This window comes from Vigna umbellata, chromosome 5 (genome assembly GCF_029865625.1).
Source record: "Vigna umbellata cultivar VRB3 chromosome 5, Vumbellata_1.0, whole genome shotgun sequence".
Taxonomy (NCBI): Eukaryota; Viridiplantae; Streptophyta; class Magnoliopsida; order Fabales; family Fabaceae; genus Vigna; species Vigna umbellata.
Genome location: NC_142169.1, coordinates 59,107,922 through 59,132,049, shown reverse-complemented (window position 1 = coordinate 59,132,049; position 24,128 = coordinate 59,107,922). Strand labels below are relative to the sequence as shown.

General features: G+C 34.9%; 5 protein-coding genes and 2 non-coding genes across 8 annotated transcripts; 4 read left to right on the top strand and 3 right to left on the bottom strand.

Annotated features, from left to right (window-relative positions):
• Positions 1-75: 75 nt before the first annotated feature.
• LOC124826392 (dormancy-associated protein homolog 3-like) lies at positions 76-1,826 on the top strand. Of its 2 annotated transcripts, none has more exons than XM_047299228.1 (3): positions 76-451; positions 821-982; positions 1,428-1,826. In XM_047299228.1, exons 1-3 carry the CDS (start codon positions 91-93, stop codon positions 1,526-1,528), a joined length of 624 nt encoding a protein of 207 aa, XP_047155184.1. In that variant the 5' UTR covers positions 76-90; the 3' UTR covers positions 1,529-1,826. The 2 variants fall into 2 exon arrangements, with proteins under 2 accessions (XP_047155184.1, XP_047155176.1); XM_047299220.1 differs by having other exon boundaries at positions 821-987.
• A 3,142-nt stretch (positions 1,827-4,968) lies between these two features.
• TOPP9 (Calcineurin-like metallo-phosphoesterase superfamily protein) lies at positions 4,969-7,899 on the bottom strand. The gene is given in 5 exon segments (XM_047299201.2): positions 4,969-5,407; positions 5,410-5,419; positions 5,508-5,702; positions 6,089-6,648; positions 7,403-7,899. Coding segments are annotated over 5 exon segments (1,005 nt in total). The 5' UTR covers positions 7,599-7,899; the 3' UTR covers positions 4,969-5,363.
• A 1,260-nt stretch (positions 7,900-9,159) lies between these two features.
• RPL18 (ribosomal protein L18) lies at positions 9,160-11,180 on the top strand. The gene is made up of 5 exons (XM_047299237.2): positions 9,160-9,288; positions 9,401-9,490; positions 10,119-10,247; positions 10,368-10,550; positions 10,840-11,180. Exons 1-5 carry the CDS (start codon positions 9,286-9,288, stop codon positions 10,996-10,998), a joined length of 564 nt encoding a protein of 187 aa, XP_047155193.1. The 5' UTR covers positions 9,160-9,285; the 3' UTR covers positions 10,999-11,180.
• Positions 9,559-9,660, top strand: LOC124826440 (small nucleolar RNA snoR69Y). Its single transcript, XR_007027864.1, has one exon. It is a non-coding gene; the product is annotated as a small nucleolar RNA snoR69Y (small nucleolar RNA).
• LOC124826447 (small nucleolar RNA snoR53Y) lies at positions 9,865-9,942 on the top strand. The gene has a single exon (XR_007027865.1). It is a non-coding gene; the product is annotated as a small nucleolar RNA snoR53Y (small nucleolar RNA).
• A 3,202-nt stretch (positions 11,181-14,382) lies between the features above and the next one.
• On the bottom strand, positions 14,383-15,898 carry LOC124826419 (epoxide hydrolase 2-like). The gene is made up of 3 exons (XM_047299249.2): positions 15,277-15,898; positions 14,891-15,135; positions 14,383-14,812 (listed from the first exon to the last, which is right to left on the bottom strand). The coding sequence occupies exons 1-3, from the start codon at positions 15,739-15,741 to the stop codon at positions 14,566-14,568; spliced, it is 957 nt and encodes a 318-aa protein (XP_047155205.2). The 5' UTR covers positions 15,742-15,898; the 3' UTR covers positions 14,383-14,565.
• A 3,966-nt stretch (positions 15,899-19,864) lies between these two features.
• LOC124826429 (epoxide hydrolase 1-like) lies at positions 19,865-21,439 on the bottom strand. The gene is made up of 3 exons (XM_047299258.2): positions 20,814-21,439; positions 20,416-20,660; positions 19,865-20,313 (listed from the first exon to the last, which is right to left on the bottom strand). Exons 1-3 carry the CDS (start codon positions 21,276-21,278, stop codon positions 20,067-20,069), a joined length of 957 nt encoding a protein of 318 aa, XP_047155214.1. The 5' UTR covers positions 21,279-21,439; the 3' UTR covers positions 19,865-20,066.
• Between the last annotated feature and the right edge of the window lie 2,689 nt (positions 21,440-24,128).

Here is a 24,128-nt window from a genome sequence, read left to right as displayed (position 1 = left end):
AAAACTACTTATCACGTGATCAACAATTAATGTCACGTGTCTTGCACCCTCCTTCTTCTTCAGGTTTTAGTCTCTTAAAATCCCCGAGTAATGTGGGCCCATACGCTAAGCGATCCTTATCTCAACGTGAACGCCGATCCATGTGGCCACGTCACGGGCTCCATCCTAAATCGAAATGGACGGTCCAGATCTCTATCCACTCCAAAGAGTTGTTCGACCTTTAACACCCTGCCATCGTTAAATATGGCACTCATAGGGCGTGGTTGTATCTCTTACTCTGAGACCTGGTCATTGGGATCTCCATACGCTGGATCTGCTAAGATACGCTTGATCCATATGGGCCTCCTCGACCACTTGTGGGACGACACCGTCGCCGGCCCAAGGCCCGATAACGGTCTCAGCAAGCTCCGTAAACACCACACCTTCAATTTCCGACCTAGCTCCGGCAAGGGTACGACGCTGTGACACATATCACAAGGACCACGAGTCCTCAATTACAATCGTCAAATCAACTCTTATCATCGTTATTATTCTTATAACTATCATCGTTATAATCTAACCATTGAATCGGAGATGGATCGGGGTGTTTCGGGTTGCATGCTATCAGATCTGCAACCTAAACACGCCGTTCGAGCTCGAAGATCTAAATCGTATAAATTAATTTCGCACGATCTATATAATAAACAGGATACAGGACGAGACAAAAATAACCGAAACTTAATAGCTTTTGATTGAAGATTGTTTTATCTGAAACGCTGATAGATATTTTTTTTAAGAGAGTAAAATATGCTAACGGCTAGACATATTTACTATTGATCAGAAGCGGAGGGTGGGAGCGTGAGATCGTACGGTGACGAATCATCGTCGGGGGAAACGACGAGAGTGACGCGTAGTATCATGATCGTGAAACCGCCAGGGTATCAGAGTGGATCGCCTCCGGTTTCTCCCGCCGGTTCTACTCCTCCGGTTTCTCCATTTTCGGGTAAGGTCGTTATCTTCTTCCTCCTCTTTTACTGTCACGGTGAAAACAATACGATTGATTAATTAATTAATCAGTTAATCAAATAATTACTACGTAAACGGTGCTTCTTAATATCAGGTAGCAAATATTTTGTCGTTTTGTAGACAGTGGGGGATTGGTGAGAGTTGTTGAGAATTACGATATCTTTGTGGTTGTCCACACTAGTAGCATAGCACCTTAGTTAGTTACAGTGTGGATGACCATATTATACAGTGATATCCACATATTGGGATCCAACTCAACCCATATGGGTCAATTTCACAACTAGACCCAACTGGGTTATATTATCACATCATGAGATAATGAAAATAATATGTGGCACCGGATGATTTAGATTTTGTGTGTGTGAAAGTGGGGAAAGGATGATGGGTTGTTGTACTGATCTGATGGGTGTGCATGCTTTTAGGAGCAAAGGATTCGACTCGGTTTCGAAGAAGGTCGGCATCAGACGCGTACGAGAAACGAGGGCAGAACAGATCAGACCCTTCTTCTCCTTACGATGTGTGAGAAATGAGTTGCATTTTCTCAGATCACAGCCCTTTTGGCCTTTTCTGTATTCATTTTTGTTTAGTGTTTTGTGTGTACGTGTGGGTGTATAGTAAGGAATGAAGCAGGTTGAGATGAGGTTGTGCTGCAGTTCACGCGAGCTAGCTTTTTGTTTAGCTTCTTTAAGTGTTTGCTTAGGTGAGCTGGGTAGTGGTTGGTAAATTGTAAGTAAGAAGGTGTAAAGGTAGAGTAGCAGTGTATCAAGTATCTGTGTATTTATGATCAATAAGACATTCCTGCGTTTGCGTTTGTTGCTGTACTTCATTTCTCCTTGTAAATTAAGTTTTAGCTTAACCAATAACAACCTTGTAATTCACGGTATTCATAGGCCTTAAGGATGCTTTCAGGGGAAAAGACACTTCATAATGGAACAGCCGGCCAGCTTAAATTATGGAATTCGCTTGTCGGAAGTTATGAGTGTGCTGTTTTTCGAATTAACCAATGAACACAACGGACTAGGGAAGTTAAATTAAAAATCTATGGTCTTCAATAAAAAAAATCTGCTTAATAGATATATTTACCATTTTTTGGGTGACTTGTGTAGAATGTGAAAGATTGATCAGTGTAACTGAACATTTTTGTACACAGTACTAAACTAAAATTGCGTGCTAGAATGGAGGTAATCGTTAGTGGAATCTGAATCTGAAGGGAACAGGGGACAATAACCGATGTCTCTGCATTCTAATTTCTTCCTGCTTCTCCAACAAAAGTACACATCAGAGTCCACATCTCGTTGACACGCTTTCATTCGGACCCTTCTCTTTGAACACAGTTTATTTATTTGTAACCTTTGTTTCCATTGAGTTGCAAATCTCATCCATTATCGGCGCTTGTCCCTCTATTCGTTATTGTTTTGTACCGAAAACATGTTTTAATCTCAGTGGTGACAAAATATAAAGGTTGTTGTTCAACACGATCTTAATTATAATCACACACTTGTTCTAACTATTCGGAAACCGAAGCTTTTTTGTTTTGGCACAGACGTTTGAATTCCTAGTTTTAGAGAAATAGCTACCAGTTGTACACAAAGGGGAAAAAGTGTTTAATTAAATGAATTATATGATGGAAAGAGAAGAAGAATCAGAATTAAAGTATACAAGTATTTGGATAGAGCCTACTAAGAAACATAGTATCCTGTTATACTAAGTTCAGTTGCTTACTCACGGAAGGCCTCCTAATTAACATGTAAGACAAAAATAGGATAGGCAGCTTGACGATGTTTTCCTGGAATGGGTGAAGGAAATTCCATTAACTGGGAATGTTTCTTGAGCCATAGGAGGAACGGAGCTAATGGGCCTTGGAGACAACACGGTCAATAAGACGACTGACTCATGCCCCGTATTAAGCTTAAGGTTAAAAGGAAAAAGAGAATTGATATTTGACACACATAAAACATTCATTTGATATTATTTTTTCTTATTTTCTTTTTTTAATTTTTACTCTTATTAGATATATTAAAATATATTAAGGGATCTTCTGAAAAATAGTTGTTATATGATTCTAATAACCATACAATAGTAGTTTGTTATTCTAATGCCAATTAGAAAAAATCTCCTTCTTGATAGAAAGTTTACATCCGTGTATTGTGTCTTTATTGGTGGTAACTTGATGTATTGAAAAAAGTAAGAAACAAAATGTTTTGGTAAAATCTAGTGCTGAAGTAGAATATAGTACTATGGTTTCAGTCACTTGTGAGCTTGTTTGACTAAAGCAATTGCTTAGAAAATTACAGTTTGGATATGTTACTTAAATGACGCTTATATTTGACAATCAGGCTACTCTTATATTAGATATAATTTTGTTTTTTATGAGATGAACAAATACATTGAGATTGACTGTCATTTCATTCAACAGAATATTGTATCTGAAGATATCAAGGCTGAGTTAGTTAATTCAAGTGACCAGTAGATATTTTCACTAAATCTTTAAGGAGTCGAGAATTGATTATATTTATTACAAACTTACTACATACGATTTGTATTTGAGGAAGGACGTTAGATATATTATCTTTATCTTTTCTTTATCTTTTATCTTTAGTTAGTTTATTATTATTTCATATTTGTATTTTGGGTTTAACCCATATTTTTTCTATTACATGTATATTCAACACAAGAGCAATTAATGTCATACATACTTTTTACTATATTGGACAACTCATTTTTATTTTTAAAAAATACAAAATATTTATTCTTTTACGATCATTTTATCCTTCTAATATGTGTCATCTTATCATTACTTGAAGAAAAATTATATTTTGACGCACGAACAAATTTTTTACATTCGTTTAATATTATCCTTACTTATATTTTACTTTTTTTTTAAAAAAATATAAAAATTTACTTTTTTTTATGATTAGTTTATTCTTATAATAATATCAAATGTAAAGGTACGTCACCCTTCCCTTACTCAATTAAAAAACCATTCAAATTAAAAGTTTCTTAACTAAATTATGTTAAAGGCGTTTTCATATCAATGGTGTTGTAAATCGGTGATTTTAATGAATTAATAATGTTGAAATTGTTTGACGGTTGAACTTCAGTTAATAAATTTTACAATTCAAAAATTTTTAAATATAAGATAAAGATTTATGAATTATTTTATAGTAAACTAAAAATTATTATGTTTGCCTCAAGCCTAACATTTTTTATACAGGGGCTAAAAGTGGGATTGGAATATAAGAAGTTACTGTACAATGATTTCCTTTAAATTGATGAGTGGCTGTGCATTTCTTTATGCCCTGTCGGTCAATCTCAGGCAAGTAAAAAACGTTAAAACATGTAGGCTTTGGTTGTTCATTGTTCTAAAAAGTAATATGTTTTCTAACATTTGTTTGTTTACAGAATACATTTATAGGATTTGCTTACGATCTACAGAGTGTGGTCGCGTTTCTGAAAGAAAAAAACACTACATTTGAAAATTTTAACTTATAACTTGTAAGCGATTTTTTCTTCTTCGTTAAGTACTTTAAGAAAGAACTTATCATCCCTGAATCAAGACGAATCTTGCATCTGTTACATACATTGATGTTGTATCCTACTTTCTTTCTTTGTTACAGAAGATAATTCTTTACCTCCTATAATGTTCCCAAGCCAAGAACTCAATCAACACAAAACGCAATCTGCAACTACAAAACTTCCCAAGAACTGAAGCTGTAAGCAAAGAAGCTGAAGGTGTTCTTATCGTGTTTCACCACTTGTGTGCTAGACGAGCTTATTTTCTTGGTTTACTTGACCTTGGATGATTCTATTCTAATTACAAGAAAAGCTTAATCAACAAATTCGTTACTTCTTGAGAGACAGACACGGTACGATGAATAAAAAAAGGGAGTTAAGGAGATAGATACTACATAAAGAAACTTTGAGACGCAGTTGCAGAACAGAAGCATCAGCAGAGCAGAATCGTCCAAGAAAAAGGAACAGGTTTCACATAATTCAGCTAGCGCCATAGGTAGCACAGAAAATTAAGATTTGTTTAAGTATTTTTATCAGTGGCATCACGAACAGAAGTCTACCAAAAACAACATTCCTGAGAAGTCATTGAGATAAATGGCATAGAAATTTACGCATTTGGTAACAGAAATCTCTTTGCATTCACAAATTACATGCTAATTTTGCCAATCACAAGCAAGCAGCTGATGTATAAAGCAATAATATCTGCCTCTGCACAGAAGAATGCCTGGGTGGTTCAGTTTACAATATACTATCATTGGCAATCTGTAATCAATAAGGCTCTCCCATGCCAAACTCCTACTTGACAATTTCAACTCCGTACGAGTTGAGTTAGCTGGATTGGATTCCTATTTGAACCGAAAATCTTTGCCAATTACTAGATCTTTCCCAGTTTGGGTGGCTGCTGAAAAAAGTTGTTGCATCAGATACCAGTATGTTGCACAAACCTTCAATATAACACAACAATACAGCAGCGATAGTTCAAACTTTACCTTCTTAAAATTCATTTTCGAAGAACTACTTCCTGATGCTCTATCAGCGGGTTTCAATATCTCAAAGGAACATACAAGAGAATCATCAACGCTTAACAATGCACCAGCATTGTCAAATTCTCCACCATAATTCGGAGCAGAAAATATCGTGACTAATCTTCTTTTAGCGAAAAACTCATATCCATCCTCCACAACCTATCGAAAAAATTAGACCTTGATCAGAAGAATCTGGAATAAGTAACACAAATAAGACAAAGATTGAAATAAAGGAGCAAGGATGAATGCCTGTAACAGCTCGACACAGCCTGATCTAGATACAATATGCATGCCAAATAAGGTAAGTGTACTTAGGCATTAGTCACTTAAGAATAAAAAAGATCACTAAGTTAGGTGTTTTCCAATGAATTTTCTGTCAATGAGAGAGTATGTTGAAAATGTGTTCTTGGTATACTTTTCATTAGCAGAAGGTAAGAGCCAACAATAAACCAGAATTAGGCTTATAAGAACAACAGAAATTTGTACTCACAACTTCAATTGTATAACTAGTTCAGTCTGCTGATATGAAGTAAGAGGTGGTTTACCTGATGCCCTCTGCAAACAAGATCAAGGTCATTTTTATCCAAAAACTCCATAAGTACATCAGGTCCAAAGGTACATGAAACGCCTCGGTCACTATCCGCCCAACCCTCAATGCTAGCATCAGGATCAGACCAAAGCAGATCACAAAGGAGACCACTATCTGGAATTTCAGTAGGCCTTTGAATCTCTCTTATCAGATCTAAATTTTCTAATTCTGGAGAGAGTCCCCCATGCATACAAAGTATTTTCTCATCAATGAGAGCAGCCACCGGCAAACAGTTAAAGCAGTCGGTGAATATCTTCCATAACCGTACATTGAACCTCCTTTTACATTCATCATAAAAACCATATATACGGTTAATCTTTGCTTCTTCATGGTTTCCCCTCAAGAGAAAAATTTTGTCTGGATATCTTATCTTGTAGGCCAAAAGCAAACAAATAGTCTCCAAACTTTGCTTCCCTCTGTCCACATAATCCCCCAGAAACAAGTAGTTTGCCGCAGGAGGGAAGCCACCATATTCAAAAAGCCTCAGTAAGTCCTGGTACTGACCATGTATATCACCTACATGAGCAACAGGGGATTCAGAAAATTCCGTAATTGCTTACCTATTACCGGATTTTACCTCTCTTAAGAATAAAGTCCTTATTGATTAAGAAAATTTAGGTCCAGAACTGTAACAAAATTAAATAAATACGAATGTAACTACGATAAAATTTGAAGTTAAATACAATTCCAACCATTGATTTCTTAATTGATGCTTATTGCTAGACTAATATACTCTTATCATTTTAGAAGAACCAAATCCGTTTTCCACACCAGACTGCAAAAACGGATCTTCAAAGGATTATTTTCTCCCAAAGTATCGGAGATACAGGGAAGGAAGTATTCGGAAGAAATGCATCAAATGTTAAAACATGACATTCGAGCGAAAGTAATTCAAAATACAGCTGCAATGAACAATTACGAGCAAATATCTCTTTCTTCCTGTAAATTTTCATTTAATAATTCATCGAACAAACACGGAAAACATCATTGTATCATTAATTATCGTCCTTGACAGACAGACAGACATGTTCAAAATCCAAAAATCCGAAAATCCAAAGATCCATTTTTTTTCAAAATTGGCGTAATTTTCCTTCACCTACCAAACAAATCAGACATCTCCTGCAGATTGTTAATACATATAGTAATTAAAACAAAAAATAAAAATGGTGGTTTGGAAGGAAATGAAATCTCCATAAGATTTGGCAGACGGAAGAGATGCAGAAGGGAAAAAGGTTAGAAATTTGAAGAGGAATGGAAAAGGGGGGCTAACCGCCGATGCGGATGGGAGCACGGAGCTCGAGAAGAATTGGCTGAGAGAGGAAGATTTGTCGGGCATTGACGCAGAGTTGACGGATCTCGGACTCAGAGAGCTGAACCTGTTTGCCTCCTTTCCCTTCGAGAAGCCTCCGAATGACGTCATCCAAGACGGCCTTGTCCATCATCCCCTCCATTGTTGTCATCATCATCTTCCCTCTTCCCTCTTCCTATCACAACACAACACAACACAAGAACCCTCTTTTGGATGGATGGTCGAGCCAAAGATGGGAGAGGAAGACGATAAATAAAGAAAATTTAGCAGTGGGATGGGAATTTTCGATATATGGACAAGATCGCCCAACCGAAAAACACACACAAACAAACACAAACACCCTTTTCAGCTTTTATATCATCTTCTTCTTCCTTTAAATCAACGATCTCTCGTCAATTCATCACAAGATCGATGGATGGATTCCTTTTATTCCCCTAAACATTAATTAATTAATTATTATTTTGGGATATTCAACTCAACTCCCAAGGTGAGGTGGCTGGGTTCAACTATAATATTTGCAAATTTTGGGTTTTGGTCTAAAAATCTACTCTTTATTCGGTTGAAACCTTCAACGCAGGGGACCAAATGGCGCGTAAGAACATCATGCGCTGGTCAACTCTCCCTCTTCCACGTGTCTCTCCTTCGTTGGTTGTCTCTTGTTGGTCAAATTTCGGAATCGCCGTTCGCCATTCGCCAGGTCCTATGTTCCAACCTTCTCTTTGGACTTCGCCGCAATCCCCTCTACACGCCATCCGCACATTGCTCTAATCCTTTTCTCTTTCTATTATTACATAATAATAACAATAATTTACATCATAATAATATTTATAATACGGAATTATTAAACAATCTTTTAAAAAATCCCAGTAATGGTGATTTTATGAGTTTTCTTACGTGGTTTTTTCATAAATAATTGTATGTTGACAAATTTTAGTTACTACTCAAGTACGGGACATCTAGAGTGATTATCAATAAATATTTATTTTTAATTTTACAAGGTTTTCTTGATAATAAAAAAATGTGCATTTAAAATATTATGATTAAGCATTTATTTCCATTTTGTAAACATTTCGTGACATGGTATCCAACCAAGAAGGATGTTCGTAATGATTATCACCGTATCTTAATTAACAAACATGTCTTATTCGTAGGTGTTTTTTTTTCTTCAAATGGATAAGTTTGTCACGGTCTTTCAAAAACTTCACCAGGGATGCTGTTAGGTTTTATTCTTTTACTAAACCTATGTTTTCTTAAAACTCGTGAGCCTCTGAACACACGAGTCGGCCATATCCATTTTCTTTGTAACAACTATCCAAAAGGCAAAAAAAAAATAAAAAAATACGAGTTTGATCATTTTGCCTTATAATAGAGCATTATATTGTTCACCAAGGAACAATAATTTAAAGTAATTATTTACTTCAAAAGTATCTTTACCCGAAACTTTTACTTTAAAAAATTGTTATAATCGAAATAAGTTATTTTAAGATAGATTCGAAATCAGTTTAAGTTCGAATTTTCAACTTCTCACGTTCCAGTTTAGGCGAAATTTATTAAAATAAAAAAAAAGAGAGATAAATATGATGAGAAAAAGTATAACTTCACAGTTTTAAATTAAAAATCGATAAATAAAGTGCACCATTCCATACATGGTCCGAATGTGAAAAGTTGGATATATAGTTTTGGGCCTTTGTTAGCCTCTTAAGCCACGAAGCCCAAAACAGAACCACGAGGCCCATATCCATTAGTAAAAACCCTAGCATACATAACTTCATTGTAGACTGGCTGCTAAGTCTGAGACATTACGATTCACAGGTGTGTGCTGTTCCAACACCCAAAAAGCGGCAATGGTATGCTGTTTTCTTCTTCGTCTCTGTTTTGTTCCTTTGAACGTGGCTGTAATCCGTGTTAAGGTTATATTCAACAACGTTTTATGCATTTGTATTTGCCTATGATACGCAGGGGATCGATCTTAAGGCTGGGGGTAAGAGCAAGAAGACCAAAAGAACAGCACCCAAGTCCAACGACATATACCTCAAACTACTTGTCAAGGTTTCTCTCTCTTCGATAATACCATACGATGTTTGTTATGAATAAGATCCGATGTTTGTTTTCGTTTTTCACGACGATGATGATAAATGTGAATCCCAGCTCATTATGAGACCCTTCTCCATTTGAAAGGTCTGGGAATATGCCTTTTCCACATTTGTCTGAGCCTCTGCACACCTTTCTTTCATTCTTTGAAGTATTTTCAATTCGAATGTTGAATTGTCTCATCAATGAAAGGTCCCTTGTGCACACGCCTATTTTAAATAGTTTAGCGTCTCATTGTTTGTACTGCTGCCAAAGTTTCAATTTTTTTCTCTACGTGGAGGTAGTCTAATTTTTGTGTTCGATATTTGTCATTGCAAGTCCAGGCATTTTAGGTTCCCAATGATGCTTTCTATTTTACCATGCTAATGCTGATATCTTATGATTATTACTTCTATTGTACTGAGGGAACTAAATCTTTTTTTTATCGTTGTTTATCTAATTTCAAGTATGTTAAGATTGTTCTAGCATTATTATTAGGATAAGAAATAATGGATTTTTGCTATGAATAATTTTGCATTCAAATCAGAAGTTGTTTATGTTTACTACTTATGCTTAGAGGGATTCTGATTAAATGTTACGTGGGCAGCTGTATCGATTCCTTGTTCGGAGGACTGGCAGCAGTTTCAATGCTGTGATACTCAAGCGCTTGTTCATGAGTAAGGTGAACAAGCCTCCAATTTCGTTGTCGAGGTTGATTAAGTATACAAAAGGGAAGGTATGTATCTGTATCTCATGCTTTTGCATCTTTTGTACTGGTGTAGTTGTTTCTCATATCGGTTAATTAATATTAATTGTGGTTTAAATTTCACTAATGTTTTATTTTCTTGGAATGTAGGAAGATAAAATTGCTGTTTTAGTGGGGACAGTAACTGATGATATCAGAGTATATGAAGTTCCACCATTGAAAATTACAGCACTCAGGTTTACAGAGAGAGCACGTGCAAGAATAGAGAAGGCAGGTGGTGAATGCTTGACATTTGATCAACTTGCCCTTAGGGCTCCTTTGGGACAGAATACGGTATGTTGGCTTTTGTTGCTTTTTGAGTGAATATCTATATCTTACCACTTTAGTTGTGTTAATTAAAATACTATTTGGTTCTTGCTCACACATTGTTAAACAGAATTTGTTTTTTCACGTCTTTAGATTTAGAGTTGGTGTTCATTATTAGTATAGAAATCACATGATTATTGTTTATACTCTTTAGTGTTGTCTCTGGTTGAGTTTAATTGCATGAATTAATTTATCCAATGCAAAATCATATTGCAATTGATATATAGAAACTTGATGTGTATGTACTTGAATGCAGGTCCTTTTAAGAGGCCCAAAGAATGCTCGGGAAGCTGTGAAACACTTTGGTCCTGCTCCTGGTGTGCCACACAGCCATACCAAACCCTATGTTCGGTCTGAGGGAAGAAAGTTTGAGAAGGCAAGAGGCAGGAGGAACAGCAGAGGATTTAGAGTTTAAGAAGATAGCTTTCTATTTTTTAATACTGTTCTGAAAACTTTTTGTTATACGCTCTGCTGACTGTTTTTCTCATATTTCTCTTATAAGAAGAATTCAGTTATGGACATCGTTCTTGGCCCCATATTTTGCATTAACGTGTATTTACCCATTTGATGAATTGAAAACCTAGTCATTTCTCGTGACCTTTTTGATCCTTCGATAGGGTGAGCTACCCTTTTTAATGGTGCACCCCTCTGCCACAACCGTTTTCTCAATACAATTTATTTGTTTATTTTGCAAGCTAGCTATTAATCGGAAATTGTTTCGACATAAAACGAGTAAACATCGTAATTCGTTTCAAGAAGTGTTTTATGATGCGTTTTTTTTGTCAATTGTTTTGATCCATGTGTACTGTCTTGTTTTGTTTTTGGGTGTTTGAATTATATATATATATATATATGTTTCTTCAAATCAATTCACAGTAATCTTCGATTCATATAAGGTAGTTTAAATCCAAAATTTTGAGGCATGGAGTGTGTTACGGTGTTATGATTATATCATAGTGTTGTTTTTATCCATTATGAGTTTTTTGTGTAGTGCTTGTAAGTTTCTTTCAGATAATATTTTTTTTGTGTACAGTGATTTTTACTGTTATTATAAATACGATGTTATTTTTTTTGGCTATTGTTATAATAGTCTATCATAAACTCAATTAAGCACGATGCATAATAATAGACAATATATCAAATCAGTTAGAATAATCAAAACAACCAAATCCAACAACTCAATTTTGTTTGAGTGATTACCAAGTGAAATATAGTCCATAAACAAGTCAAATAAATATTATTACATATTAGTAATAATTGAAAGAAATATAAAAGATGGTAATAAATATTAAGACCAATAAAAAAATGTTTTAGAAATTAAAAGCGAGTTTTGTACAAAATGAATAAATAAGATTTATATTCATTCAATGATTATAAGTAGATTTTGTGGAGACAAAACTTAATTTATGAAAATGTTTTACATTGATTATCACGTAAAACTTATTGGTGATGAATGTGAGAATTAACATGAAGAACTAACACATTAAACAATTCGATATTTTGTGAACTTCGAGACCATAGTTGAATTTTGTAAACAGATGAAGAAAAAAGATTAATACTTTTTTAAGATTGCAAGTTGATTTTTTGTGAAAAAAAAAATGATGATTAAAAACATAGTTTATGAAATGTTTTATATATGATCATCATGTAAAACATTGGGTTAAATATGTTTTTAGTCCCTAAACTATTGGCCGTTTCTGGTTTTCGTCCCTGTTTCAAAGTAAGGTACAATTTGGTCCTCGTTCTTTTCGAAACGTTTGTTTTAGTCATCGAAAACTAAACACTGTTTAAAAATTTGGTCCTCATTTAGCAACAAATGAGGACTAAAACCAAAATTCCGATGACTAAAACGAACGTTTCGAAAAGAATGAGGACCAAATTGTACCTTACTTTGAAAGAGGGACGAAAACCAGAAACGACCAATAGTTTAGGGACTAAAAACATATTTAACCCTAAAACATTCAGCTGTGTGTGGAAGAGTAGCTAAGGGATACATACACTATTTGGATACTTATTCTCCCATTAGGAAATTGACATAAACAATGTTTAAACTGTGTTTTTTTTAATGGAACACATAATAAAGAAGTGTCTATGCAACTTTCCCATATATTTCTTCTTTGAATTTTTAAATTGTATGGTATATGTACCGATTAATCGATTAGCCTAGTTTAAAGGAGATTGTTCGGTGATGATTAGAATCAATTAATTATTTAATTAATCTAAACAAGTTAGTAATAATGTTTAACATAATTAGATCACGGTTAGGACAATTCTAATAAAAAATCTATAGAAAAATCTATAAATAAAGATCAAAAGTGTAGTTATTAGAACTTATAGAACATTAATTACTTAACCAATCGAATTTGAATTGACTTAAGTATCAAAGTATCTTTAGCAGGTACATCCGATCAGTTGGAGCTTCAACTATCTGAACAAGTGGGAAGACAACTAAAGAGTGGTAGGAATATTGTTTTTATTGTACACTCGACCCATGCGCCTAAAATATTTTGGTGCTCACCATGAGGCCAAACAAAAACTTTTGAAGCCTACATGGTGACTACAAGGAAGAGGGTAAGTAATCAATCATAAGAGGAAATCGTTAACAACCAAATGGACCTGATGAAAATGATGGGGAAAATGCAAAAGCAAATGGATGAGATGTAGAGAAAACACGAGGAAGTGATAAAGGCATTGCTGGCAGAGAACGAGATCATTCTGTAGGAGAAGGGTGATAAAGGCCCTATGCCATTTACCCTAACTCTAGCGTTGGACTGACTAAAGCAAGCAGTTTCGGTGCGAGCAAATAGCACCACCACTTCGTCATTAATATGAACACGATCAGTATGTTACCATTTGTTGCAGGAACTAATGAGATCCCCTTACCCGATAATTGAAGGATGCCATTGTTCGAAAAGTATGACGAATCTACAAACCCAAATCTAGTGAAGAAACAAGGTTGGGGTAGGAGTAAGACCCAAAACCTTACACAAGATGACGAAAGCCTACATAGTCGTCCATGCGTTCTAGTGAAGCTGAGTGGAAGCAACATTCATATCTTGTAGGACCTTTGTTCAAGCTCAAGGCTTGGAGGCCTACTGTATATGTACTTATCGGTACAAATCGATCGAAACGTCCCAATCGATCGTCTTAGCTTAGAGGAGATCGTTCGGTGATGATTTGAATCAACTAATTACCTAGTTAATCTAAACAGGCCAATAATAAGGTTTAATAAAATTAGATTGTGATTAGACCAATCCTAATCAAAAGTCCATAAAGAACCTTATGACTACAGGTCAAATGTATGGTTATTGAAATTTTTTAATTATTACAATATTAATTGCTTAACTGATTGAAACCGAATTGACTTAAGCATAAAGTATTTTTAATATATACACCCTAGGTTGGAGATTTGACTATCCAAACACAGCAAAATAGCTTAAGAGTGGTAGAAAGATTGTTTTAATAAGACACTCGACTCCGTATATCCGAAAATTGTAATAGGTTTGCCTGCAAATCAGTTCCATCTTGTTTGAAAAATAGTTCTCAAGTTTTTTCACTTTATAATCAATGGGACTTGACCTTGTTTATGATCAAGAATTCTCATTACAATCAGTAGCTATGTATTATTCCGTACGAGTAATTCACAGATACCCTCTTCAAGAACTACGGACCACAGACCACAACAAAGGGATATGCGAAGATACATTAGATGAACTGCAGAATCTTCGAAAGGCCAAGCACAATCCCTTGCTTTCAAATGTAAGGAAAGAAGTAGCTTTTCTTAAGAGAAACATATATATAATCAGGAAAAATTTGCGATGAATTTTTTTACGCTGAATCTCATTCTTTAATTCAAAATACATTTTCTTATTTATGCAATATGTCCTGCATAATTAAAAATAACCTGAGTTCCTCAGTACTAACTTGTCATAAAACAAAAACACAACAACTTCAACAATTTTGATGCCGTTTTGTGATCATATTAGAATTTCTTGATAAACTCGTATATGTAATTACCGATTTCTTCTGCTGATTCTTGATTGTTGAAGTGAGCTACATCTTTCTGCACAATCACTTCTTCTAAATTTGGCACATCTTGTTTGAAACCTCCACCGTGGATATACTCCTTCATGTTCAGAGAGGTGTACACCATGTCCAACTCTCCTGTGATGAACTTTACCGGCACTTGGATTTTTCCTCCACTCCATGGTGCTGTCAGCTCCCAATTTCTGTAAGCAACAACACAGTTAATTAAATACATGTCTTTCTCATAAATTTTCAGCGAAAGGAAACCATAGATTAATTACAAGTTCAAATTTCTGTAATAGTTCAAGGGTCCTGTGAAGCCAGTTTTCTCAAATTTGGATACGTAATAGGCAAGATCATCGTCCGTGAGCCAAGAGGGTAAGGAATTCGGCATATCTGGATTGAACCCGGTTCCATACTCTCCCTTGGGAAGGATCGGAGGACCAGGTTTTCGAGTTGTCAGAATGTTTTTCAACACATACTCAGTCCCAACTTCAGCCATCTGAGTCTCCATTTCGCCTGGTTTCTGTCAAAAGTTTTCAATACAATAATTACCATCAGATCTAACATTACCCCACTAAATTCTCATTCTCCTTTTTCAGTTCACATAAAAAAGAAGACTTAAATGTAAATTATAAACAGTAGTTGGGCGAAAACAAGAACATACCTGAAATCTGCAGATGTAGTAGTCGTCTCCGTACATAGCACGCATGGCATCGACGGTTCTGACGTTGGGGTCTCTGTGGAGTAAAGGAACACTGAGGCAGACATAGGCCTTGACTCTGTCGGGGCGAAACATGCAGAGGTACCAACCTATGACGGCTCCCCAGTCATGAGCCACAAGGAAGACTTGGTCGACACCCAGAAGGTCTATAAGCGCAATCAGATCACCCACTATCTGAAAGCCGGTGTAGCTGCTGATTGAATCTGGTGCCTCTGTATCACCGTAGCCACGTAAATCCGGTGCAACAGCGCGGTAGCCTCGGGAGCTGAGAGAGAGAATCTGGTGGCGCCAGGAGTACCAGAGCTCGGGGAAGCCATGGAGGAATAACACCACAGGACCCTCTCCTTTCTCTGCTACATGCATTTTTATGCCATTCACTTCCACTGTTCTGTGTGCAATGCCCTCCATTTCTCTGATCTTCTTGCTGCGAGAGTGAGTTTGATGCTAACTCAATCTGAAAAGGTGTTTTTCGTTTTAGTACCTTCAAGTTTGAGTTGTTTTAAGTGGTAAGTCATGTCTGCGGTTTCCATCTTAGCATCCAAACATAATTAGCACTGTGTGTATGTCCTTTAATTTGGCTTTTTTGGAAAGTACTAGGTTATGGTCGTTTTTGTGTTCGTACGTCTAATCGAGAAGGATTTGAGTTATATTTATCAAGTAATTAGTAATGTGTTGTTATAATTTATTTTTTAATTTATTATTAATATTAATAATAATGTATTTTAAATGGTGGTGTATACTGTATAAAAAAATTAAAAAAAAGTTTAATTATTAGTGTTTTTTTATAACACAATTAATAAGTTGATTGCAAAAATTAATTTTGAATATTATTTTCATATGTACGTATATGTAATGTTGGTTTCTTTTATTTAAAAGAAATATTTATATATGATTTATGTGTGGAAGAAATTTTGTGTGGATAATGGTTAAACGTCCTCCTACCAAAATTGGAAATAAGGAAAAATAAAATATTATGAATTTTGTTTTGTCCCTGTGTGGTGGTTATATTTATAGAAATGCATTGACTTTTTGAGCCAATAATATGTTATCGATTGTTTGTAACTGTCTTAAAATTAATTAACATCTTGTTTAAAATTATTAATTTTTTAATGTGATTTATTACAATATTTATTATTTGGTTTAATGTCTCCTTATGTCCTTATTTTCATTCATAATCTCAAATAGGTTTTCTTCTTGTTCAGTGTCTTGGGTTCTTATTTTGTGAGAATTGTAACCGTTAGACTCCTATAGTTAAATTGGGCCAAACAACATTAGTGTATGGTTGACGTGACATGCTAATTTTCATTTTTAAATGATGAGGAGTAACTTATTTGATGTATGTGATTCTGATATGTCTTTTGATTTTTTTTTAAATAAAAGAAATTTGTAAAGATGAATTAAACATTGAACTGCATACTTTGTTCGGATTAGGGATTAGGGATTGAAAAAAAGAAAGTTTGATTTTAGAGTTCATCCAAATTGGAAATCAATTTCAGTGTTCAAGTTCAAATTAGGGATTGGGAAAAAGAAAGTTTGATTTTAGGGTTCATCCAAACTAAGAATTAATTTCAGACATTGTTCTCGCGCCGTCACCATCTTTGTGCATCATCTACGCTTCCAAACCCTCAGGTCGTCACCGCCATCTTCTTTGCACAGATATCCACCGTACAAGCCTCCATTAACGCAACCTAAATCGCGAGAATCATTGCAGCACGTCAACCTCCATGAAACACTACCAGACCTAGACCTAATCATAGAAAACCCAAATCAATTTCATCACCTGCAAATCAAACACAGAGTAGCTCTAATCCAGAAAAATTCTCGATTCGAAAAACCCTTTCAAACCCTAAATCGCGTTCTTTTTTAATTCTCTTTGTTTTTAGCAGAAAAGGAAAAGAAGCTGAGAGTTCCAACTCGTGTGGGAAAAGAAAGTGAGGAGAGAAGCCCCACTCCGTCACGCTTTCTCTCTCATCTCTCTCTCACTGCAACTCCAGTTGGCGAATTGAACTCACAACGCAACTCGGATCTTATCACTATTTATTGATTTTGCAATCACATTCATTCCTTCTTGTTGTGAAAAATGGAAAGCGCGTTAGAGCTTGTGGAATTTCCATTGTTGTTGACACCAATCGATTCCCACTACAAAGATTGCACCATTCCCTACATATTCATCTAATAATTTTTAATTTATAACATAACTAATATAATAACTAATTATTTTTAGTCTTTAAATTAGCTGTTATCTAATAATTTTCTTGTAGTGAATTTTGTAGAAGATAAAATTAGATTTTAAGTATAGAGTTTATTACAAAAATGTGAGTTGGGATAGTAATAGACATTCAAATCCCCCGTTTAATACAATAGGCATGTGAAGGTTAAAATGTTTAGCAAACATTTGATTATACTAGTAAAGAAAGCTATCTATGCAACTTTCTTGCTTTCTTTTTTGTTTGTTTTCTTCCGTTATGTGTATTTAGAAATGATGAGTTGTGTTAATGATGGTCGTAAAGGAGGTTAATCAAATTATGTTTTCTTTTGAAGTTGTGTTATTATGATGATGAAAAACGTGTTTTTAAAAGTGAAAGTGATCTATGAAAGATTCTAACAAGAAAAAAATGTTTTTAAGTTAGATTTATTAAATTTTCCATGTATTTTACTTTTAAAAGTAGTGATTATTGGAATTTATTTTTTATTGATGAGTTTTTGGATGATTAGAAAACTAGTTTTATGTATATGTGATGTTATGACTATATGATTAATGTATCGTGTGTATTAATAAATGTGAGCTCTATGTGAATAGTCCTATGTGGGTAGTGGTGTCTTGTGGATCTTGCAAGTCTATGTGAGTAAGAGTGAACTTCGTTAGTCTCAATTTTTGCAAGGATGGACTCTATAAGTCTTTGTGTGAGTATGAATAGACTCTATAAATCTCTTTGTGAGTATGAATTTTAGTTGTGTGGGCAGTGCTAGTTTGTGGACTCTGTAAGTCTTTGTGTGAGCATGAATAGACTTTATAAATCTCTTTATGAGTATGAGCTTTAGTTATGTGGGCAATGCTACTTTGTGGACTCTATCGTCTCTATGTGAGCAAGAATGGACTATGTAAGTTTTTGTCTAAGCAAAAGTAGACTTTGTAAGTTTTTGTGTGAGTAGGGATGAATTTTGTAAGTCTTTATGTGAGCATGACTAAACTCTGTAAATCTTTATGTGAGTATGAGTTGGTAACCTTGTATGGGTTGAAATATCTGCTAAACTTTGTGAACGAGTGACTAAGAGTTTTATGTGACAAATAATGGATAATTATGAGTGAGCAAAAGACGGTAAACTCGTGTGAGAGTAACAATTGGTAGTTTCACATGAATAAGGTATTTGGTAACTTTGTGTGAGCTGGTGGAGATTTTGCGTGAACCAAGGACTCTGTATGAGTCTGGAATGAAATCTTGTGTTCAGACAATTTTTACTAATGTGTATGTGTTACTATGTGATAAGTATATGTTGTATCTTTAAATTGATGGTTATGTGTTTTTATTTTAGCTCACCATTTTGTTTGTTATGTTTGTGTTTGATTATTATGATCGTGATTTATCCCATGAAGATATGATAGTACATGTGTCAAGAAGGATGTACATGAGATGAGAATTTTGTACGTTTGTTCTTTAGTTTACTTTTCATATTTTTCCTGGTTGTAAAGATTTTTGTTAAGACGATAGTTTTACATTAATGAAATATGTATTTCTCTTATTACTTGATAAATGAATTTCTCTTCATGTTTAAATAGTGATATCAAATTTCTAAGTGCTATTTTTTTCGGTATAACTGTCAAACATCATAAATTTTAGTATCATCCTAATTAGGGTGTTACATTGCACAACCCAATTTAGTTTTGAAAAAACAAATGAGATTAACATTGTCGATGGCAGAGAAGGAAAAAAAGAAAAATAAACCAAATAGTAAAAGAATCTAGACATACTTATCACACATTTAAGGGGCAAATAAGTAAAAATTGATTTGAAACATGTACAAAAGGCCCAAATGAAACCCAAACCTTTATGCACACATTAACCATTTTCAAATTTAGAATAAAATGGTTAGTAGATAAATAATCAGAATGTAAAACATTACCAAGTTTTTTTCATGCTTGTTTCAATCCCAATAATTTTTTTTGAAGAATTTTATATTACAAAGTATGGTGTTAATTTATGCAATGAAAGATCATTTCTTAAGAATTTTATTTTACATATGTTTGGATTTAAATAATTTAAAAAAATATATTGTGGCTCCTTTACCCCTGCCTTTGATAATTTAGGAAGTGTCTTAGTATATAAATCGTTGAGATATAAAGTGGACCTATGTATATTTTGCAATACAAAAAAATTCAATCCACAGTTCCACGGAGGATCCTAAAAATCATGCCGGCATAGCATAACAAATTGCTTATTCAGGTGATGGGAACAGAATTAAAAAGTCGATTTTACATTGCATTTGGTGATGGGAACCTATCATTGTAAGCTTAAGTTGGTGAGTCTGAGAATTGAAAAGAGCATAATAGAGTTTTGCCATTATTATATTCAAACACTAAAATCACATTTATTAATTAAAAAGAATTTTTCTTATGTATGCATTATCTCCTGCATACTTAAAAATAACCTTCGCTCTTCAGTGCATATAGTCATAAAATAAAAACACAGCAGCTTCAACAATTTATTCTACTTTGAAGCCATTTTTGGAAGAGATCAAAACTTCTTGATAAACTCGTAAATGTAATTACTGATTTCCTCTGCTGCTTCTTGATTGTTGAAGTGAGCTACATCTTTCTGCACAATCACGTCTTCCAAATTTGGCACAGCTTGTTTGAAACCTCCACCGTGGATATACTCCTTCATGTTCAGTGAGGTGTATACCATGTCCAACTCACCTGTGATGAATTTCACCGGCACTTCCACTTTCACTCCACTCCACGGTGCTGTCAGCTCCCAATTTCTGTAAACAGATACAGTTAATTAATTAATTCTCTTTCTATTGGATCCTAACCATGAAAGTAAACATTGATTTAGAATATACTGTGGCAAACAATTATCCTACGAGTTCCCATTTCTGTAATAGTTCAAGGGTCCTGTGAAGCCCGTTTTCTCATATTTGGAAACATAATAGGCAAGATCTTCTTCTGAGAGCCAAGAGGGTAACGAGTTAGTCATATCTGGATTGAACCCACTTCCATACTTTCCCTTCGGAAAAATTGGAGGACCGGGTTTGCGAGTTGTGAGGATGTTTTTCAGCACAAACTCAGTTCCAACTTGAGCCATCTGAGCCTCCATTTCGTCTGGTTTCTGTCACAAGTTTTAAATGCAATTAGTTACTGCGATGCATCTGCCATTAATCCGCACAACCTCTTTCCTTTAGTTTCACACAGAAACAAAAAAAAAAATCTGATTTAATCATTTTCTTGTTTAAACAAGGAAAATGAGAGAGAATTTAGTAACCTGGAATCTGCAGACATAGTAGTCATCTCCGTATAAGGCTCGCATGCCATCAACGGGCTTGACTTTTGGGTCTCTAGGCCAGAGAGGCACACTGAGGCAAACATAAGCCTTGACTCTGTGGGGGCGAAACATGCAGAGGTACCAGCCTATGAGGGCTCCCCAGTCATGAGCCACAAGGAAGACTTGGTCAACACCCAGAAGGTCTATAAGGGCAACGATGTCACCCACTATGTGCAAGCAGGTGTAGCTGCTGATTGAAGCTGGTGCCTCAGTGTCACCGAAGCCACGTAGATCTGGTGCAACAGCGTGATATCCTTTAGAGCTGAGAGCCAGGATCTGGTGACGCCATGAGTACCAGAGTTCAGGAAAGCCATGGAGGAACAACACCACAGGACCCTCTCCTTTCTCTGCTATATGCATTTTTATGCCATTCACTTCCATTGTTCTGTGCGCTACGCCTTCCATCTCTTTTCTTCTTGCTTCGAGTGCGAGTTTGATGCTAACTAGATCTGAAAAAGTGTTTTTGTTTCAAGAACAAGTTCCGACTGTGTTTTCGATTTTATCACCCAAACACAAGATTTCATTGCAATGTGTCTCGTTTTATTTGGATTCTTTCATGAACAGTAGTTTAAGATAGGCTGTGTGTTTCTGTTTTGGGAAATGATATTTTGATGACCACATTTTGATACTTGTCAAAATGTCAGTGGTGCATGTGAAAAATAATTTTAAAAGTTGAGAATGACGTGACAATAAAATTAGGGACAGACTTTTTTACTTTTAATTCATTTTCTCTTTTTAGATTTCGAATTTGAGGAATCTGAGATAGAACCCAGAATGCGAAACCTAGAGAGAGAGTCTCCTCTTCCCTCCACCCAACAATCCATTGCCGTCGGAGTGTCGCGTCGTTCGTAAGCGAAACCTACAGAATCTCTTCTTCCCTCCACCCATCCACCCATTGCCGCCGGAGTGCCGTCGTAGTGCCGTCGTTCGTACGCGAAACCTAGAGCTTCCTCCCACCCACCCATTGCTGCCAGAGTGCCGTCGGATTGCCGCTGTTCCTAGAGAGAGTGCCTCTTCCTCCCACCCACCCATTTTCGTTGTCCGCCGAAGTGTCGCTTGAGGATTGGGGTGATTGACAATGCAAAGAAAAGAACATCTATTACACAACTAAGTAATCCACTGAATTGGTGGACGATTACCATTAATGGGTTTTAAATTGACCATCATTGATGGCAATAAATATTTAAATTGACCATCATTTACGTTGAACATAATTTTCATGGTCTAGTAACAAGACTGGTACCAAAGGCAAAATAAGTGGGTACATTAGGTGAAGTTTTTGCATAGGAAGGTAAACTATGAACGTGAAACTCATTTTGGAGTACCTAATTTTTTGCACTTGTAACTAATGTGGAAATTTTTTTTATACAATTTATGAAGAAATTGGTGGCAAAGGAACCATATTTCTAAAAGTCATGGTGCAGAAACAGAACTGGTATCAAAGGCAAAATAAGTAGGTATTTGAGGTGAAGTTTTTGCACAACAAGGTCAACTATGAACATGAAACTCATTTTGGAGTACCTAATTTCTTTATCATCATTTTTTTAACTTAAAAGTGATGTGGAAATAATTATTATACAATTTATTAAGAAAATTGGTGGCAAAGGAACAATATTTATAAAAGTCATGGTCCAGGAATAGAACTGGTACCAAAGGCAAAATAAGTAGGTACTTTAGGTGAAGTTTTTGCACAACAAGGTCAACTATGAACATAAAACTCATTTTGGAGTGTCTAATTTTTTTGTCATCATTTTTTGCACTTGTAACAAATGTGGAACCAATTTTTATACAATTTATAAAGAAATTTGTGGCAAAGGAACCATATTTAGTAAAATTCATGGTGTAGAAACAGAGCTGGTACCAAAAGAAAAATAAGTGGGTACTTGAGGTGAATTTTTTGCACAACAAGGTCAACTATGAACATGAAACTCATTTTGGAGTGCCTAATTTCTTTGTCACCATTTTTTCAACTTAAAATTGATGTGGAAACAATTATTTTCATCAATGCCACTTAAGCGAATTTATTTTCATCATTCTTTGTACATACAACCATGTACATACAATATTTCATAAATCTTGACATCCAAATTTAGTGCGGACTGAAGTACAAACATTTTAAACATTGATCATTGTGATCTTCAAATTTTATTAACAATAAATGTAACAACTATTTTTCTTTCAACATTTTTAAGAACAAATATGTACAGTTAGCATTAATACATATTGAAAAAGTTCTAAACAAACCATAAATAACATTGCAAAAATCACTATTCCCGAACATTCTACACAATGCCTAAATGGTACCATTCTTTGATTCAAAACAAAACATTCATTGCAGTCAACCCAACGTCTAACCATTTCCTTGATCAGAGGAGTGCAGTCAATTGGGCTGTTCATATAAAGACACCACTTGAATGGAGTCTCCCTGATACGTGTCTTATCAATTTGTCGTAGTATACTATTAATGTCGACTATCGGTTTTGTGTTGCTCCATGCCCGCAACCGCAACTACAATTCATTTTCAAACAAAAAAAACCATTAAAAAACTCTTTTCAAACAAACAAATCAATAATTTTCAAAACATTAAATCTACTTACATTGTTATAACCTTCTTCTTTTGTGCAATCCTATCACTGCCAATCCAACCAAAATACAAAAACAATGTAAAATTAACCAAACAACAACTCAAAAAACACAAAAATACTCCAAAATGCAATACACTTAAATTATATGTCAAATTATAAAGGTTAAACAAGAAACGGACAAACAGACATAAAGTATCAGTAATTCTGTCAAACGACCTTCTAAAAAGCCACTGTCATCCATCTAGATTTCTTTCATGTATTAGCCTATCAAATATCTATATTCGAAGTCAAGCAAGATGAGTAATGTAACATTATTTTCGGAGGTCTTGTATTCCTTGAAAGTTGGCACTTGGGAGACAAATTTTGAGTATTGTCAAAGCAAGGGTGTTTATGTTCTCATGTCATAGTACCAATCAGTGCATATTTTATCTGTTCAATAAATTGTATTAACAAACCAGCAAAGGCATTGGAGATTAAAAAGGTATAATATGGAAGACCTAACTACATATTCATAAGCTTCTAGCGCCATCCAACACAATACTTATGCACACCATTGTTCTTATCATATTTATAGTAATAAGAAGCATATCCTACATAATCAACATCATACATCTATTATAGATTCATTTCTCTCAATACAAATAAACCAACCTTTAATGAACACAACGCC

What these genes read in the sequence shown, in the direction of transcription:
- LOC124826392 (XM_047299220.1), top strand. Translation starts at nt 91, where the DNA reads ATGTGGGCCCATACGCTAAGCGATCCTTATCTCAACGTGAACGCCGAT. An exon ending in CCGACCTAGCTCCGGCAAGG is followed by an intron (nt 452 to 820) that starts GTACGACGCTGT and finishes ACTATTGATCAG; the next exon opens with AAGCGGAGGGTGGGAGCGTG. An exon ending in TTTCTCCATTTTCGGGTAAG is followed by an intron (nt 988 to 1,427) that starts GTCGTTATCTTC and finishes GCATGCTTTTAG; the next exon opens with GAGCAAAGGATTCGACTCGG.
- RPL18 (XM_047299237.2), top strand. An exon ending in TTAAGTATACAAAAGGGAAG is followed by an intron (nt 10,248 to 10,367) that starts GTATGTATCTGT and finishes CTTGGAATGTAG; the next exon opens with GAAGATAAAATTGCTGTTTT. An exon ending in CTCCTTTGGGACAGAATACG is followed by an intron (nt 10,551 to 10,839) that starts GTATGTTGGCTT and finishes ACTTGAATGCAG; the next exon opens with GTCCTTTTAAGAGGCCCAAA.
- LOC124826429 (XM_047299258.2), bottom strand. Translation starts at nt 21,278, where the DNA reads ATGGAAGGCGTAGCGCACAGAACAATGGAAGTGAATGGCATAAAAATG. An exon ending in ACTATGTCTGCAGATTCCAG is followed by an intron (nt 20,661 to 20,813) that starts GTTACTAAATTC and finishes AACTTGTGACAG; the next exon opens with AAACCAGACGAAATGGAGGC. An exon ending in TATTACAGAAATGGGAACTC is followed by an intron (nt 20,314 to 20,415) that starts GTAGGATAATTG and finishes ATCTGTTTACAG; the next exon opens with AAATTGGGAGCTGACAGCAC.
- LOC124826419 (XM_047299249.2), bottom strand. Translation starts at nt 15,741, where the DNA reads ATGGAGGGCATTGCACACAGAACAGTGGAAGTGAATGGCATAAAAATG. An exon ending in ACTACATCTGCAGATTTCAG is followed by an intron (nt 15,136 to 15,276) that starts GTATGTTCTTGT and finishes AACTTTTGACAG; the next exon opens with AAACCAGGCGAAATGGAGAC. An exon ending in TATTACAGAAATTTGAACTT is followed by an intron (nt 14,813 to 14,890) that starts GTAATTAATCTA and finishes TGTTGCTTACAG; the next exon opens with AAATTGGGAGCTGACAGCAC.